This window comes from Bos indicus x Bos taurus, chromosome 2 (genome assembly GCF_003369695.1).
Source record: "Bos indicus x Bos taurus breed Angus x Brahman F1 hybrid chromosome 2, Bos_hybrid_MaternalHap_v2.0, whole genome shotgun sequence".
Classification (NCBI taxonomy): domain Eukaryota; kingdom Metazoa; phylum Chordata; class Mammalia; order Artiodactyla; family Bovidae; genus Bos; species Bos indicus x Bos taurus.
In genome coordinates, this window is record NC_040077.1 from 129,086,934 (window position 1) to 129,101,213 (window position 14,280).

General features: G+C 49.1%; 1 protein-coding gene across 2 annotated transcripts in view; it reads left to right on the plus strand.

The window, feature by feature from the left end:
• TCEA3 (transcription elongation factor A3) overlaps positions 1–14,280 on the plus strand; it is a 45,903-nt gene that overhangs the window by 23,770 nt on the left and 7,853 nt on the right. For both annotated transcript variants that reach the window (XM_027520667.1, XM_027520657.1), the window contains 3 exons: positions 6,638–6,801; positions 6,974–7,030; positions 11,019–11,173. In XM_027520667.1, coding sequence (XP_027376468.1) covers positions 6,638–6,801; positions 6,974–7,030; positions 11,019–11,173 — 376 coding nt within the window. The remainder of the gene's footprint in view (positions 1–6,637; positions 6,802–6,973; positions 7,031–11,018; positions 11,174–14,280) is intronic.

Consider the following 14,280-nt stretch of genomic DNA (forward strand, 5'->3'; position numbering starts at 1 on the left):
CTGGTTTTCCAAAGAGGACCTATCCCCTGCCCAAGTCAGCGCTGTCTAGACCCCTGGATGTGCCTTTCATTTCTGTGGCCCACTCCCTCAATTCATCATCTGTTCATTCACTTGATAAAGATCCATCAGGTGTCTACCTAGGGCCTTGTCACAGGTGCTGGAAGACAGTGGTGAGCCCGCAGATGGGGTCCTGGTTCTCTGGAACCTGTAATCTGGAGATGGAGGCAGACAGTGTTTATAAACACAAACAAGTTAATTACAGATTGGATAAGTGCTGTGGATGAAAGAAATTGGGTCATGTGCTAGAGAGTTCCAGGGCAGGAGAGTTGGCTTGGCTGGGATGGTCCAGGAAGGCCTCCCTGAGGATGTGACGTTGGAGCTGGGACCTGCCTGGCAGGAAAGGACCCATCATAAGAAAATCTGCAGGAGGAAGGGCCTTCCAGGAGGAGGGGGACCAGCCCTGTGGTGGGAGTGATGGGTGCGCTTAAGAAACAGAAAGCAGCAGTGCAGGGGGGTTGGGCTCCAGTGACCTGTGGGGGGAGTGAGGTGTGAGATTAAGTCAGTAGGGGAGGCCGCAGCCAGATGTTGGGGGGATGATAGGAGGCCATGGTGAGGAGTTTGACTTTATGCTGGAAATGATTGGAAGCTGTTAAGACAATCAGAAGCAGGGGAGTGATGGCATCAGCTGTGGGTTTTTGTAGATTGTCGGGGGAGGCAGGGAGAGCAGCTTGGGGTCTCCTGTGGTCATGCAGGTGAGAGCCCAGTGGCCAGGACTGGGTGCGGGAAGATTCGTGTTGGTTCGCAGGCAGCCCCTTAGACCTGAATTTACCCACTTCCCAGCCTTCCCTTGGAGAAGGCAATGGCACCCCACTCCAGTACTCTTGCCTGGAAAATCCCATGGACAGAGGAGCCTGGTAGGCTGCCGTCTATGGGGTCGTGCAGAGTCGGACACAACTGAAGCAACTTAGCAGCAGCAGCAGCAGCCTTCGCTCACCTGCACCTTGACTCCTGCTGGAATCTGACTCTAGGACAAGACGCTTGGATCTCAGCTTCTCTGTCCTGTGCTCTGCTGCCAGGCCACCAGTTGTGAGGCAGAGCTGGGCAAAACCCAGGCTGAATTAATCTAGAATGGTGAAGTTCAAACTGAATTTAAAAAAAAAAATAAAACTAGGGAATCCGTTTGGACAAAATTTGGGGGAATTAAAAATGTACACCTTGGCAGTTACCCGGCCGTCCGGTGGTTAGGACTCAGGACTTCCAATGCCATGAGTCTGAGTTCAGTCCCCGGTTGGGGAACTAAGATCCTGCAAACTCTGCAGCGAGGCAAAAAATAAATAAACCTTAAGAGGACAGAGCCTTCCCTCCTCAGACCACCCCACTCTGTGGCAGCCCTGAGACACCTTTAGGAACCTCAAGGCTCCAGAGAACACAAAACTCTCAGTGGCCCAAGGGCATCTATGGTGACAAGAGTCCCCTGTGTCAAGGTCAGTGCAAAGTAGCAGGAATTGGGGGACAAGGAGGTGGATGGCAGAATTCACACTGAACGATGGGATTATCTTGTCATCCCAGGTTTTAAAATTTTATTTATTTGGGTGTGCTGGGTCTTCGTTGCTGTGTGCAGGCTTTCTCTAGTTACGGAGAGCTACTTACGGTGCATGGGCTTCTTACTGCAGTGGCTTCTCTTGTTGCCCAGCACAGGCTCTGGGGCTTCAGTGGTTGTAGCGCACGGGCTTAGTTGTCCCTCGGCATGTGGAATCTTCCTGGAGCAGGGATCGAATCTGTGTCTCCTGTCTTAGCAGACTGATTCTTAACCACTGGACCACCAGGGAAGTCCCACCCCAGGTTTTTTAACACTGGGAAGCTTGGGCTACTCAACCAGCCTCACTCCCAGACAGAATTTCTTGGGCTTGACCTTTGAGAAGTCCAGCACCATTTTCCTGAAAGAAAGAAGTGCATCCATATCTCCAGAGCTGCCTAGGACAGCTGCACAGGTTGTGCACTGTACAACTTCAAGAGGTACCCAGGTGACAATGAGGATGGTGCCCCTTGGAGTTTTGGGAAACAGCAGTCCTTTGGGCCCTTCCACAAGGGGTCAGCCTGGTGGAGTGGAAGAAGTGACTCACTTCTTCAACTCTGATGAGTCAGTTTTTCCTTGGAAGCATGAGGACTGACTGGCAGATCCTGATGGGTTACTGAAAGAGGAGAGTGGGAAGAGCCAAGAGAAGAAGGCAGAGAGGTCTTGACTGGCCCCCACCCCAAGAGTAGTGTGGAAACAGCTCTGAAAGGGAGAGTTCGGTACAGTTATCTCTCCATCCTCTGGTATGTAAAATGGGGCCAGTTACTTATGACTCTCAGGGTTATGGAGTGGAATAAGTAGCAAACAGGCAGTAAATGATGGCTTTTGTTATTAGCATCTTTAACACACTCCAGAGTCTGGCCAGAAATCCTTTTTCCCCAGCTCCCTCGCTCTCCTCCTTCAGCTGCCCTGAGCCCCTCAGTCCTGCCCATACAAACCATGGACTTCCACGCTTCCACAAATTTCTCCCAAGGATTCGTTTTCCCATCCACTCCTCTGGTGGCCAACTCCCGGCCCCATCCCTCGCTGAATTTCTTGGGCCACATTACAGGGTCGTATGACCTGTTTGACCTTTCTCATGCCACTCAGGAAGGCCTGACATTCTGGGGCCACCACCAGGAATCTAGGTGATGCTCTCATTGTACCGCCCAGCACCTGCTCACAGGAACCAAAAGCGACCGACAAGTGGGTGGAGTCTGAGCCTCGGCCTGGTTTTTTTGGTTACGTGTATCGGCACTTCACTCTTTTTTTATACAGTGGTAAAGTAGTATATCTGGAGAAGGGAAAGGCTACCCACTCCACTATTCTGGCCTGGAGAGGTCCATAGACTGTATAGTCCACAGGGTCGCAAAGAGTCAGACACGACTGAGCGACTTTCACTTCAAAGTAGTATATATAACAAAATTTACCATTTCAAACCCACCACCCTTTTTTTGGGCCATCACGAAGCCTGTGGTATTTCAGTTCCCAGACCAGGGATCAAATCCGTACCCTCAGCAGTGAAAGTGCAAAGTCCTTAAAGTCTGGACCACCAAAGAATTCGCCACTTTAACCGTTTTTTTTCCTGCAGCATGAGACCAAAAAAAAAAAAAAAGATATTTCATCATTTCAAATGAATTAAGATTTAGCAAATGGGACTTCTCTGGCAGTCCAGTAGTTAAGACTTTGCCTTTCAAATGCAGGGCACGCAGGTTCTGTCCCTGGCTGGGGAGCTAAGATCCTACATGCCTTGTGGCCCAAAAGCCAAAACATAAAACAGAAGCAATGTTGTAACAAATTCAAAAGACTTTTTAAAAATGGTCCACATCAAAAAAAGAAAAGATTTGCCAAATATGGGGTTGGCCAAAAAGTTCGTTCGGATTTCTCAGTTATGTCCTATAGAAAAACCTAATGAACTTATTGGCCAACCCAGTATTTAAAACAGATTAGTTGCCATCACTTATTTCAGGGTTTCTGGCTGCTCTTATTCACTGAACTTACTATACAGATTTTTTTTATTGTGGTAAAATATATATAACATAAAACTTACCCATTTTAATCATTTTTAAGTATACAAATCACTAGTATTAAGTATGCTGACATTGTTATATATCCATCACCACCTTCCATCTCCAGAACTTTTTCATCATTCAAAACTAAAACTCTATCACTTCAATTCAGTTCAGTTGCTCAGTCGTGTCCAACTCTTTGAGACCCCATGAACCGCAGGACGCCAGGCCTCCCTGTCCGTCACCAGCTCCTGGAGTCCACCCAAACCCATGTCCATCGAGTCAATGATGCCATCCAACCATCTCATCCTCTTGTTGTCCCCTTCTCCTCCTGCCGTCAATCTTTCCCAGCGTCAGGGTCTTTTCCAGTGAGTCAGCTCTTCACATCAGGTGGCCAAAGTATTGGAGTTTCAGCTTCAACATCAGTCCTTCCAATAAACACCCAGGACTGATCTCCTTTAGGATGGACTGGTTGGATCTCCTTGCAGTCCAAGGAACTCTCAAGAGTCTTCTCCAACACCACAGTTCAAAACCATCAATTCTTCGGCTCTCAGCTTTCTTTATAGTCCAACTCTCACATCCATACATGACCACTGTAAAAACCATAGCCTTGACTAGATGGACCTTTGTTGGCAAAGTAATGTCTCTGCTTTTGAATATGCTGTCTAGGTTGGTCATAACTTTCCTTCCAATTAAACAATAACTCTCCATTCTCTGTTCCTCCCAACACCTTTCTGCATTCTGTCTCTATGAATTTGACTACCCTAGGTACTTCATATGACTTCATATGAGTGGAGGCTTACAGTATTTGTCCTTTTGTATTTGGCTTATTTCACTCATCATAATGTCTTCTAAGTAACATGTTTCAGAATTCTGTTCCTTTTATAGCTGAATAATATTCTGTTGTATTACATACCACAGTTTGTTTATACATTCATAAACTGATGGACAGACACTCAGCTTTACGTGTGTGCTCAGTCACTCAGTCATGTCCGACTCTTTGTGACCCCGTGGACTGTAGCCCGCCAGGCTCCTCTGTGCGTGGGATTCTCCAGGCAAGACTACTGGAGTGTTTTGCCATTTCCTTCTCCAAGGGATCTTTCTGACCCAGGGATTGAACCTGCATTGGCAGTTGGATTTCCCATCACACCACCTGGGAAGCCCTGGACACTCAGGTTGCCTCCACTTTTACTGGAGAACAGGAAGACGGGAAACTTCCTATCTGAGCCATCAGCACAGAGGGACCACTCATGATTGTCAAATATTACAAACCAAAAAGAAAGGTGTGTCTCATGACAAAAGCAGATATGTTCTTTAGGGCAGACTTAGAAAATATGTATGTGAAAGAAGAAAGTGAAAATCTCCTGTAATCCCATCTAAGAGAGAGAATTGCTATTAACCTGGTGTTAGGACTTCACTGGCAGTCTAGTGGTTAAGACTCTGAGCTTCCACTGCAAGGGGTGTGGATTCAGTCCCTGGTTGGGGAACTAAGATCCTGCATGCCATGCAGTGCAGCCAAAAAAAAAAAAAAAAGTTTTTGAAATGGTGTTACTGTTTGAAAGTCTGTGATTTCCCAGAATTCATATGTTAAAATCCCAACCCCCCCCAACATGACTGTATTTGGACATAGGGCCATTAGGGAGGTAATTAAGGTTAAATAAGGTCATAAGGATGGAGCCCTGATCCAGTAGGATTAGCGTCCTTAAAGGAGATAAGTCCTGGGTGTTCATTGGAGGGACTGATGTTGAAGCTGAAACTCCAATACTTTGGCCACCTGATGCAAAGAGCTGACTCATTGGAAAAGACCCTGATGCTGGGAAAGATTGAAGGCAGGAAAAGAAGGGGACAACAGAGGATGAGATGGTTGGATGGCATCACCAATAGAATGGACATGGGTTTGGGTGGACTCCAGGAGTTGGTGATGGACAGGGAGGCCTGGCATGCTGCAGTTCATGGGGTTGCAAAGAGTTGGACATGACTGAGCAACTGAACTGAACTGAAAAGACACTTCAGAACTTACTTGCTCTTTCTCCACCATGTGAGGGCTTAGCAAGAAGGTGGCTGTATAAAGCCCAGAAGAGAGCTCTGGCCAGAAACCAGATTAACGGACACCTTGATCTTAGACTTCCCAGTCTCCAGAATTGTGAGAAATGAATTGCTGCTAAGTAACGTAGTCTATAGTATTTTATTATGGCAGCCTGAGCTGACTAGGAAACATGGTTATCCCTCCTGTGCATATATATTTGTGGCCTTTTAAGCCAAAACCAAAACAGGATGATTCTTAGGTGGTGTATCATAGGAGTTAAGAGCACAGGCATTGGAATCAGATAGATCTGGTTTCAAATCTTAGCAGTGTAACTTTAGGCAGATCTGTCCCTTGTTTCTTCATCTGCAAATGGTGGTGATTACAGTATCTACCTCCAAGGACTGCTCTGAGGTCCAAATTAGAAAATGCTCCTAAAGGGCCTTGCACAGTTCCTGACACATGGTGAAAGGCAATTCAGTTCAGTTCAGTCAAAAGCCAATTAACTGGTGGTAAATTCATTTTTCACTGGACTATAGCTCCTTGTGCGAAGGAACTCTTCTGACTTGTCTGCTTTATGCCTTGTTCTCAGCACAGTACCTGGAGAATAGATGCCTAATATTTATCGAATGAGTAAACAGACGGTTCTATGAGAGCAGATGAGAGAGAGCAGCTAGCATGGTGGGTGATAGAATTATTGGCATCGGACAGTGCTCTGCAACCTCTCAGCAGAGCACAGCGGTTGGCTAAGTGCCTGGGTACCAGTGTTCACCCACCTGGGTTTCAATTCTGGTTCTGCTGGTTTCCAGATGTGCACATCTCTCTCTCTCTCTCTAAAACACACTTTAAAATACAACTCTAAAGTGGGGATAAGTATAGAACCAACCTCAGAGGATTAAATGAGATGATCCATGTCAAGTGCCTAAAATAGCACCTTCCTCATAGAGTTTTTATGAGGATTAAAGGAGATCATCCATGAAAACACTGGTGCTCAACAAAATGCTTTATTTGCTTGTTGTCAACATGTCTGTTACTGGTTGTCATCCTCAGATCAAACAGCAGCAAATCAAAAGCGGAGACCCCCAGAACACCCAGCAGCCCCTCGAGCCCCACGTTCGCCCCCTCCGTCTGCCTCTTGGCGCCCTGCTATCTCACGGGGGACTCCGTCCGGGACAAGTGTGTGGAGATGCTCTCTGCGGCTCTGAAGGCGGATGGTGAGAGAGCCTGAACCAGTGGCCGGGGAGGGAAGGGCTCCCCAAGATCTGGGAGAGGTGGTTTTTCTCCACACCATGAAAGTGGTACAAGATGCTGGAGTCCCCTGTACAAACAGGCTTCACTGCCAAGGTCATCTTCAACTCATGCCTATGTTTCCCGAATCTCTTTTAGATGATTACAAGGACTATGGAGTCAACTGTGACAAGATGGCATCAGAAATTGAAGATCATATCCTTGAGCTGTGCCAGGGCTGTGGGTGCCTAAACTGTCCAGCAGCAGGTGTCCCAAATGCAAGGGATCCAGGACAGTGAGTGGGCTAGGCTGTTTAGAAGCAGTACCTCATTTCATGTGGAGAGCAATCTCACAGGGAAGGTTCCCTCATTTTACAGGTGAGGTTAACTGAGGCTCAGAGCAGGTAAGTCCTTGCCAACGCCCATCAGCTAATAGTACTGGCATAATTAAGATTTGAACCCAGCAAGTGTGACTCTACAACCTGAAGGTTGGGACTTCCCTGAACATCCAGTGGTTAGGACTCCACGCTTTCACTGCCAGGGGCCTGGGTTCAATCCCTTATCGGGGAACTAAGATCATGCAAGCTGTAACAGCCAGAAAAACAGCCAAAAATAAAAAGAACCCGAGGGCTCAGGGCTCAGAGAGGCTGTGTCTTGACAGGTCTGGGTTGTGACATTATCGAGGAGGTGAGACACAAAGAGAGGACAGCATTCCTCACGTTCAGCCTTCCCTCTCTTCCTCCTCTGAAGATAACAACTCCCGTCTTTGACCCCCCAAGTATCAGGCTCTGTGTCTTGGTCAGTCGACACTTCCTACCTCTGTAGATTGCCGGGAGAAATATCAATAACCTCAGATATGCAAATGATACCACCCTAATGGCAGAAAGCGAAGAGGAACTAAAGAGTCTCTTGATGAAAGTGAAAGAGGAGAGTAAAAAAGCTGACTTAAATCTCAGCATTCAAAAAATGAAGATCATGGCATCAGGTAAAAAAGTGGAGAGTGACAGACTTTATTTTCTTGGGCTCCAGAATCACTGAGGATGGTGACTGCAGCCGTGAAATTAGAGGACGTTTGCTCCTTGGAAGAAAAGCTATGACAAACCTAGGCAGCATATTCAAAAGCAGAGACATCACTTTGCCAACAAAGGTCCTTATAGTCAAAGCTATGGTTTTTCCAGTAGTCATGTATGGATGTGAGAGTTGGACCATAAAGAATACTGAACATCAAATAATTGCCGTTTTTGAATTGTGGTGCTGGAGAAGATTCTTGAGAGTTCCTTGGACTACAAGGAGATCAAAGCAGCCAATCCTAAAGGAAATCAGTCTTGAATATTCATTGGAAAGACTGATGCTGAAGCTGAAACTCCAATACTTTGGCCACCTGATGCAAAGAGCTGACTTGCTGAAAAGGACCCTGATGCTGGGAAAGATTGAGGGCAGGAGGAGAAGGGGATAATGGAGGATGAGATGATTGGTTGGCATCATTGACTCAGTGGACATGAGTTTGAGCAAACTCTAGGGGATAGTGAAGGATAGTGAAACCTGGCGAGCTTCATGGGGTCACCAAGAGTCAGACAAGACTTAGTGGCTGAACAATAACAACCTCTGTTAACACTTACAACAATCTCTGTGAGGCAGGGGCTGTTGTTCCCAGTTTACAGATGAGGCAACTGAGGCTCGGGAACTACTGAGTGTCAAAGCTGAACTGAAAACCTTAGTCTCTGGATTCCATGTCCTGAGTTCTTCCCCTATATGCCATGCTCCCACCATCTGAAAGCAGCCTTGTATAGACAGAGGAGATGTCTGCTGTGTGGTCTGGCCAATTGAACTGAAAGTTTTTTTGTTGCTTTTTTTGTTGTCTTGCCGGGAAAGTCCCACAGGAAGAGGAGCCTGGAAGGCTACGGTCCATGGGCTCGTGGAGTTGGACAAGACTGAGTGACCAGGAGTTACTTACTGACACTTACTTGCTGTGTTGTTTTAGCAATGCCTTGAGCTTGCTGGGCCTTGGTTCCCCAATCAGGGATAGAACCCAGGCCCCCTGCACTGGAAACATGGTGTTCTAACCACTGAACCACCAGGGAAGTCCCAAGATTTCTGTCTTGAGAGAAGAAGGGCCTCCACACTGTGCCCCACTGAGTGAATGCATAGAATTCCTTTTACTGGAGACAAATCTTTGCATATCAAAGAAGTGTGGAGGCTGGGGACAGACTCCCCAGGGAACAGGGGTGTGAGTGTCCCATTGAGGCCCTTTCCTGCCCTCCTGGGCTCTACCTAGGGGCTCAGCAGGTTAGGGAAGGTACAGGGGCCAGTCTCAGAAAACAGATTTGCCTCCCTCGATCTCTTGCCTAAGAACCACCCTAATAGCCTCCAACACATCTCCTGGGAGTTTCCCTCCACCATCATTTGGTTATTAACCAGCACTTCTTGAACTAATCTCATTCCTGTCCAAGTTCACTCTCAAAATTTCTAATTAATTCAGGAACACAGAACATGAGGCATCAGAGCTATTACGAGCTTCATCTTTGTTTTCTCCCGAACAGTTGTCCCTCCGAGAAGGTCCCTCCACCTTCAAGCCCAGTTAGAGAAGATGACCCAGTGCATGGCCTCCGCTGATGGCCTTCCGTCCTCTGAATGACCCTCTTCTGAAGGAAAGGCCATCAGAGCTGCACCAACAACCCTTCAGCTCTTTGTTCATAGGTGGTGGGAGGTCAGAGGGAGGAGGAGTTTGGGGGCCTGGACGAACATGGCAGCCTTGGGGCTCACGTGTGCTCATGTCGGGGTGGGGAGGAGGTTGCGGGGGGGGGGGGCAGGAGGTCAGTGATGCCTGGGTCTGCTCCGCCTCATCCTCCTCTGAGACCTTGATGAAAGGAGGCAGACTCAGGAAGAGGCAGACGAAAGGATCCTCAGCCCTGCTGTCCCCACTTATCAAGCACATCTCCACTTCCAAGGATCCCAAACACATAAGATTTTTAAACAAATACTGGGGCTTTCAAGTGCATGAGAGCATATTCTTCCTTCTCAGATTTTATTGTACTATACAAACAAAAACAGGAAAAATAAATACCACCACCTTCCCTCCCACCACTTGGAGCTAGCCAGCTGTGTCCATTTCTCCACATTCCCCACAGTTTCTTTCTCGTATATATAGGGGTTTTCCCAGAAAAGGCTTCATCTTCCTGATTCTTCTTGGCTTCGCGGAGGCCAAGAAAATGTGGCTGTGTTCCCTGAGCTCCTCTGGAGGAGGGAGGAGGGGGAGGGAGCAAGGAGGAGGCCCATCTGGGATGCAGCTTCTGGACAGAGAACTCCCTGTGGTCGGTGGCCAGGGGTGACTTCCTGCTGGGTGAGTGGAGAAGAGAGTGTTACCGTCAGGAGGGAGTCTGGCTTCCAGCCCTGCCTCTGCCGGGAATGTGCCCTGTGACCTTGAGCAAGGGCCTGTACCCTTTCTGAGCCTCAGCTTCCTCATCTGTTAATGAGCAAAGTAACTGACCAGCAATTCCCAAAGTGCGTTCTGCAATAGGTATTCCTAGAGAAAAAGAGAGGAAGGGGAGGCTGTTCTGTGTTGTAATGTGCTCAGACACCAGATGAAACAAAAGCCAATGCATTCTTTATTGTAATACTTCCTAGAGCCTTAGACACGTGGCCCCCAATCTGATGTTTTCCTCTGACAGCTGGACTTAAAAGTGTCCAGGAGCCCTTCCAAACTAGGGGGTCATCGTCATCACTATCATCTAAGCCCCTAAAAGTTGAGCATTTGACACGCCCCAACCACCACACGAGTGCAGCGTGCAGCTTAGCTCAGGGAATCCTCATGACAACCTGTGTTTTATGGAGAGGGAAGCCGAGGCACAAAGAGGTCGTGGGCTCACCTGAGGTCACACAGGAGGCTCAAACAAACCCAGACTGCCCATTCCTGGGGTCCCTGGCCCCACAGCGCTTGTGATGACCCGATCTCACCTTGAAGGCTGTTTCCTGTCCCCGATATGTGGCTGATCCCAAATGCCCACGTGAGGACCCTGACTTGGGGAGTCAGAGGCCATGAAGGGGTCTGACCCCTGTCCAAGTTGGGGGTACTCACTCGAGCACTTGGGGTGAGGCGAGTCCAAGGAAAGAGAGAGATGGCCTTGGGGCTCCTCAGGCTTCAGGGACTGGCTCCCCATGCTCCCGGGCCCCTCTATGAGTGGCTGGCTGGCCCTTGACTGTGTCACATATCTACCAGGAGCTCAAGAGCACGGACATGAAGTACCGGAACCGCGTACGCAGCCGCATCAGCAACCTCAAGGACCCCAGGAATCCCGGCCTGAGGCGGAACGTGCTCAGTGGGGCCATCTCCGCGGGGCTCATTGCCAAGATGACAGCAGAGGTGAGGGCGGGGCCGGGGCCCCTCCAGTCTTGCCCAAGGCTGAGAGGCAGAGGCTTGCGACACAGTGATAAGCCAGGGGCTACCTTAGCTAGGGACCATCTCGGACGCCCCATCCCTCAGGGCCTCTGGGTCAGAACAGTGAACACAGCTACCAGGCATTCAGCATTGCGCTCATCGCTTCAGGCACATGGGCCAGTTTAGCTTCACACCAACGGAGGCAGAAATGTTTATCATCTCCAGTCTTACAGGTGAGGACACTGAAGTTCAGAGGATTTAACTGATTCGCCTGTGCACACAGCCAGAAAAGGGTGATGCCAGGAGCCAAGCTGTTCAGCCTCGGAGCATCTGCTCCTCCCCACTTTAGTTCGTTTGTTTGCTTGTTTTTGTTTTGGCTGCGCCAGGTCTTCATCGCAGCGCAGAGGTGGCGCTCGGGCTGTTGCTCCATGGCACGTGGGGTCTTAGCTCCCCTGCACCTGCATCCGCCACATGTTGTTCAGTGGCTCGGTTGTGTCTGACTCTGCGACCTCGTGGACTGCAGCATGCCAGGCTTCCCTGTCCTTCACTGTCTCCCAGAGCTTGCTCAAACCAATGTCCATTGAGTCGGTAACACTATCCAACCATCTCCTCTTCTCTTTCCCCCTTCTCCTCCTGCCTTCAATATTTCCCAGCGTGGGGGTCTTTTCCAATGAGTGGGCTCATCTCATCAGGTGGCCAAAGTATTGGAGCTTCAGCTTTAGGATTTCCTTTAGAATGGACTGGTTGGATCTCCTTGCAGTCCAAGGGACTCTCAAGAGGCTTCTCCAACACCACAGTTCAAAAGCATCAATTCTTTCACTCTCAGCTTTCTTTATAGTCCAGCTCTCACATCCATACATGAATACTGGAAAAACCATAGCTTTGACTAGACGGACCTTTGTCAGCAAAGTAATGTCTGTGGTTTTTAATATGCTGTCTAGGTTGGTCATAGCTTTTCTTCCAAGGAGCAAGCGTCCCCCACATAGGAAGGCAGCTTCTTAACGACTGGACCACCAGGGAAGTCCCTCCTCCCTGCTTTGTGATCTGCCTCCCTCTTCTGCCTCATTCAATCCTACATCCCATTCCCCAGCTCTGGGCCCAAGTCTGAATCAGAGTCCCTGACTCTATGGAGCACAACAGACATGTATACAGATATATTTCATACAGAGGTGGTGGCTGCCATGATAGAGCCACTGTGGGAACTTAATAGGAAGGAAGGATTGACCCAGTGTGAAGGAGTCACTAAGGGAAGGAAAAGGGAACAAGCCTGTTTGAGGGAGTATGTGCAGTGGTTAGAAGCTTGGGAGCTGCACCAAACTGCCCTGGTTTGACTTCTGCCTCTGCCGCTGAGCTATGTGATCTTAGACCAGCCACTTTACCTCTCTATGCCTCAGTTTTCTCATCTGTAAATTGGGAATAACAGCTATCTCACGAAGGACAGAATGAGTTAACACATGTAAAGTGTTTAAAGGGGCTTCCCTGGTGGCTCAGAGGTTAAAGCGTCTGCCTGCAATGCAGGAGACCTGGGTTCGATCCCGGGGTTGGGAAGATCCCCTGGAGAAGGAAATGGCAACCCACTCCAGTATTTTTGCCTGGAGAATCCCAGGGACGGGGAGCCTTGGTGGGCTGCCGTCTACAGGGTCACACAGAGTCGGACACGACTGAAGCGACTTAGCAGTAGCAGCAGCAGCAACAACATATACCCAGGGTTACACATGCAACTTGGCTTAACAGTATCCTCTTTCCTTGTGAGGTGGCGCTGCAACTTAGATGGGAACCCAGCCTGCGTTTCCGTCTGCCTCTCACTCTGTGGCTCTGGGGTCCCTTTGCCTCTGTGCGTGTGTCATGAGAATGCTATCATCAGAGTGTCTTACAGGCGGTCGCAGAGACATTGAGAAACCGGGCCCTGGAAAACCAACAGCAAGGTGTAGACATGGGTGTGAGCCACGCCTGGCAAGTTCCCAGAAGCCTGAGGCTGGAACAGAGCTGGGTGCCTGAGTTAGGACAAAGGCTCCAGAAGTCTCAGCAAAGTAACCAGCCAACTCTGGCCCCATCCAAGGACTATTCACTAGAACAGGGCAAGAGAATCAGGTGATCAACAGGCCCAAGAAGAGGCTGACCAGGCCAAGGACAGCAACCCAGGACCACACCAGGCCTCCCCGGGGATTGCCAGTGCTAGCCACCAAAGGGCCCCCGCCAGCACCCCAGGCAACAGAGGTCCAGAGGGCCTTCTTCTTGGGGTCAGCTTCTACTCTAGGCAGGAAATTTCTATAAGAAATATATGATCAGGGCTTCCCTGGTGGCTCAGTGGTAAAGAATCCACCTGCAATGCAGAAGTCATGGGTTTGATCCCTAATCCGGGAAGCTCCCATGCTGAGGAGCAGCTAAGCCCGTGGGCCGCAACTATTGAGCCTGTGCCCTAGGGCCCAGGAACTACAACTACGGAAGCCTGTGTGCGCCCCAGAGCCCATGGTCTGCAACGAGAGAAGCCACTGCAGTGGGAAGCCCAGGCACCACAACGGGAGAGCAGCCCTCACTCACCACAACTAGAGAAAAGCCTTCGTAACAACGAAGACCTAGCACAGCCAAAATAATAATAATGAAATACAGGACCATTTTCGCTCCAATAAGAAAAATAACAGCTTGGACTACAAAGAAAGCTGAGTGCTGAGGAATTGATGCTTTTGAACTGTGATGTTGGAGAAGACTGGAGAGTCTCTTGGACTGCCAGGAGATCCAACCAGTCCATCCTAAAGGAAATCAGTCCTGAATATTCATTGGAAGGACTGATGCTGAAGCTGAAACTCCAATACTTTGGCCATCTGATGCGAAGAACTGACTCATTGGAAAAGACCCTGATGCTGGGAAAGATTGAGGGCAGGAGAAGGGGACGACAGAGGACGAGGTGGTTGGATGGCATCACCAACTTGATGGACATGAGGTTGAGTAAACTCTGGGAGTTTGTGATGGACAGGGAGGCTTGGAGTGCTGCAGTCCTTGGGGTTGCAAAGAGTCAGACACGACTGAGCGACTGAACTGAACTGAACAGGACCATTGTTGCTCCAATAAGAAAAATAACAGCTTGGGGTTGG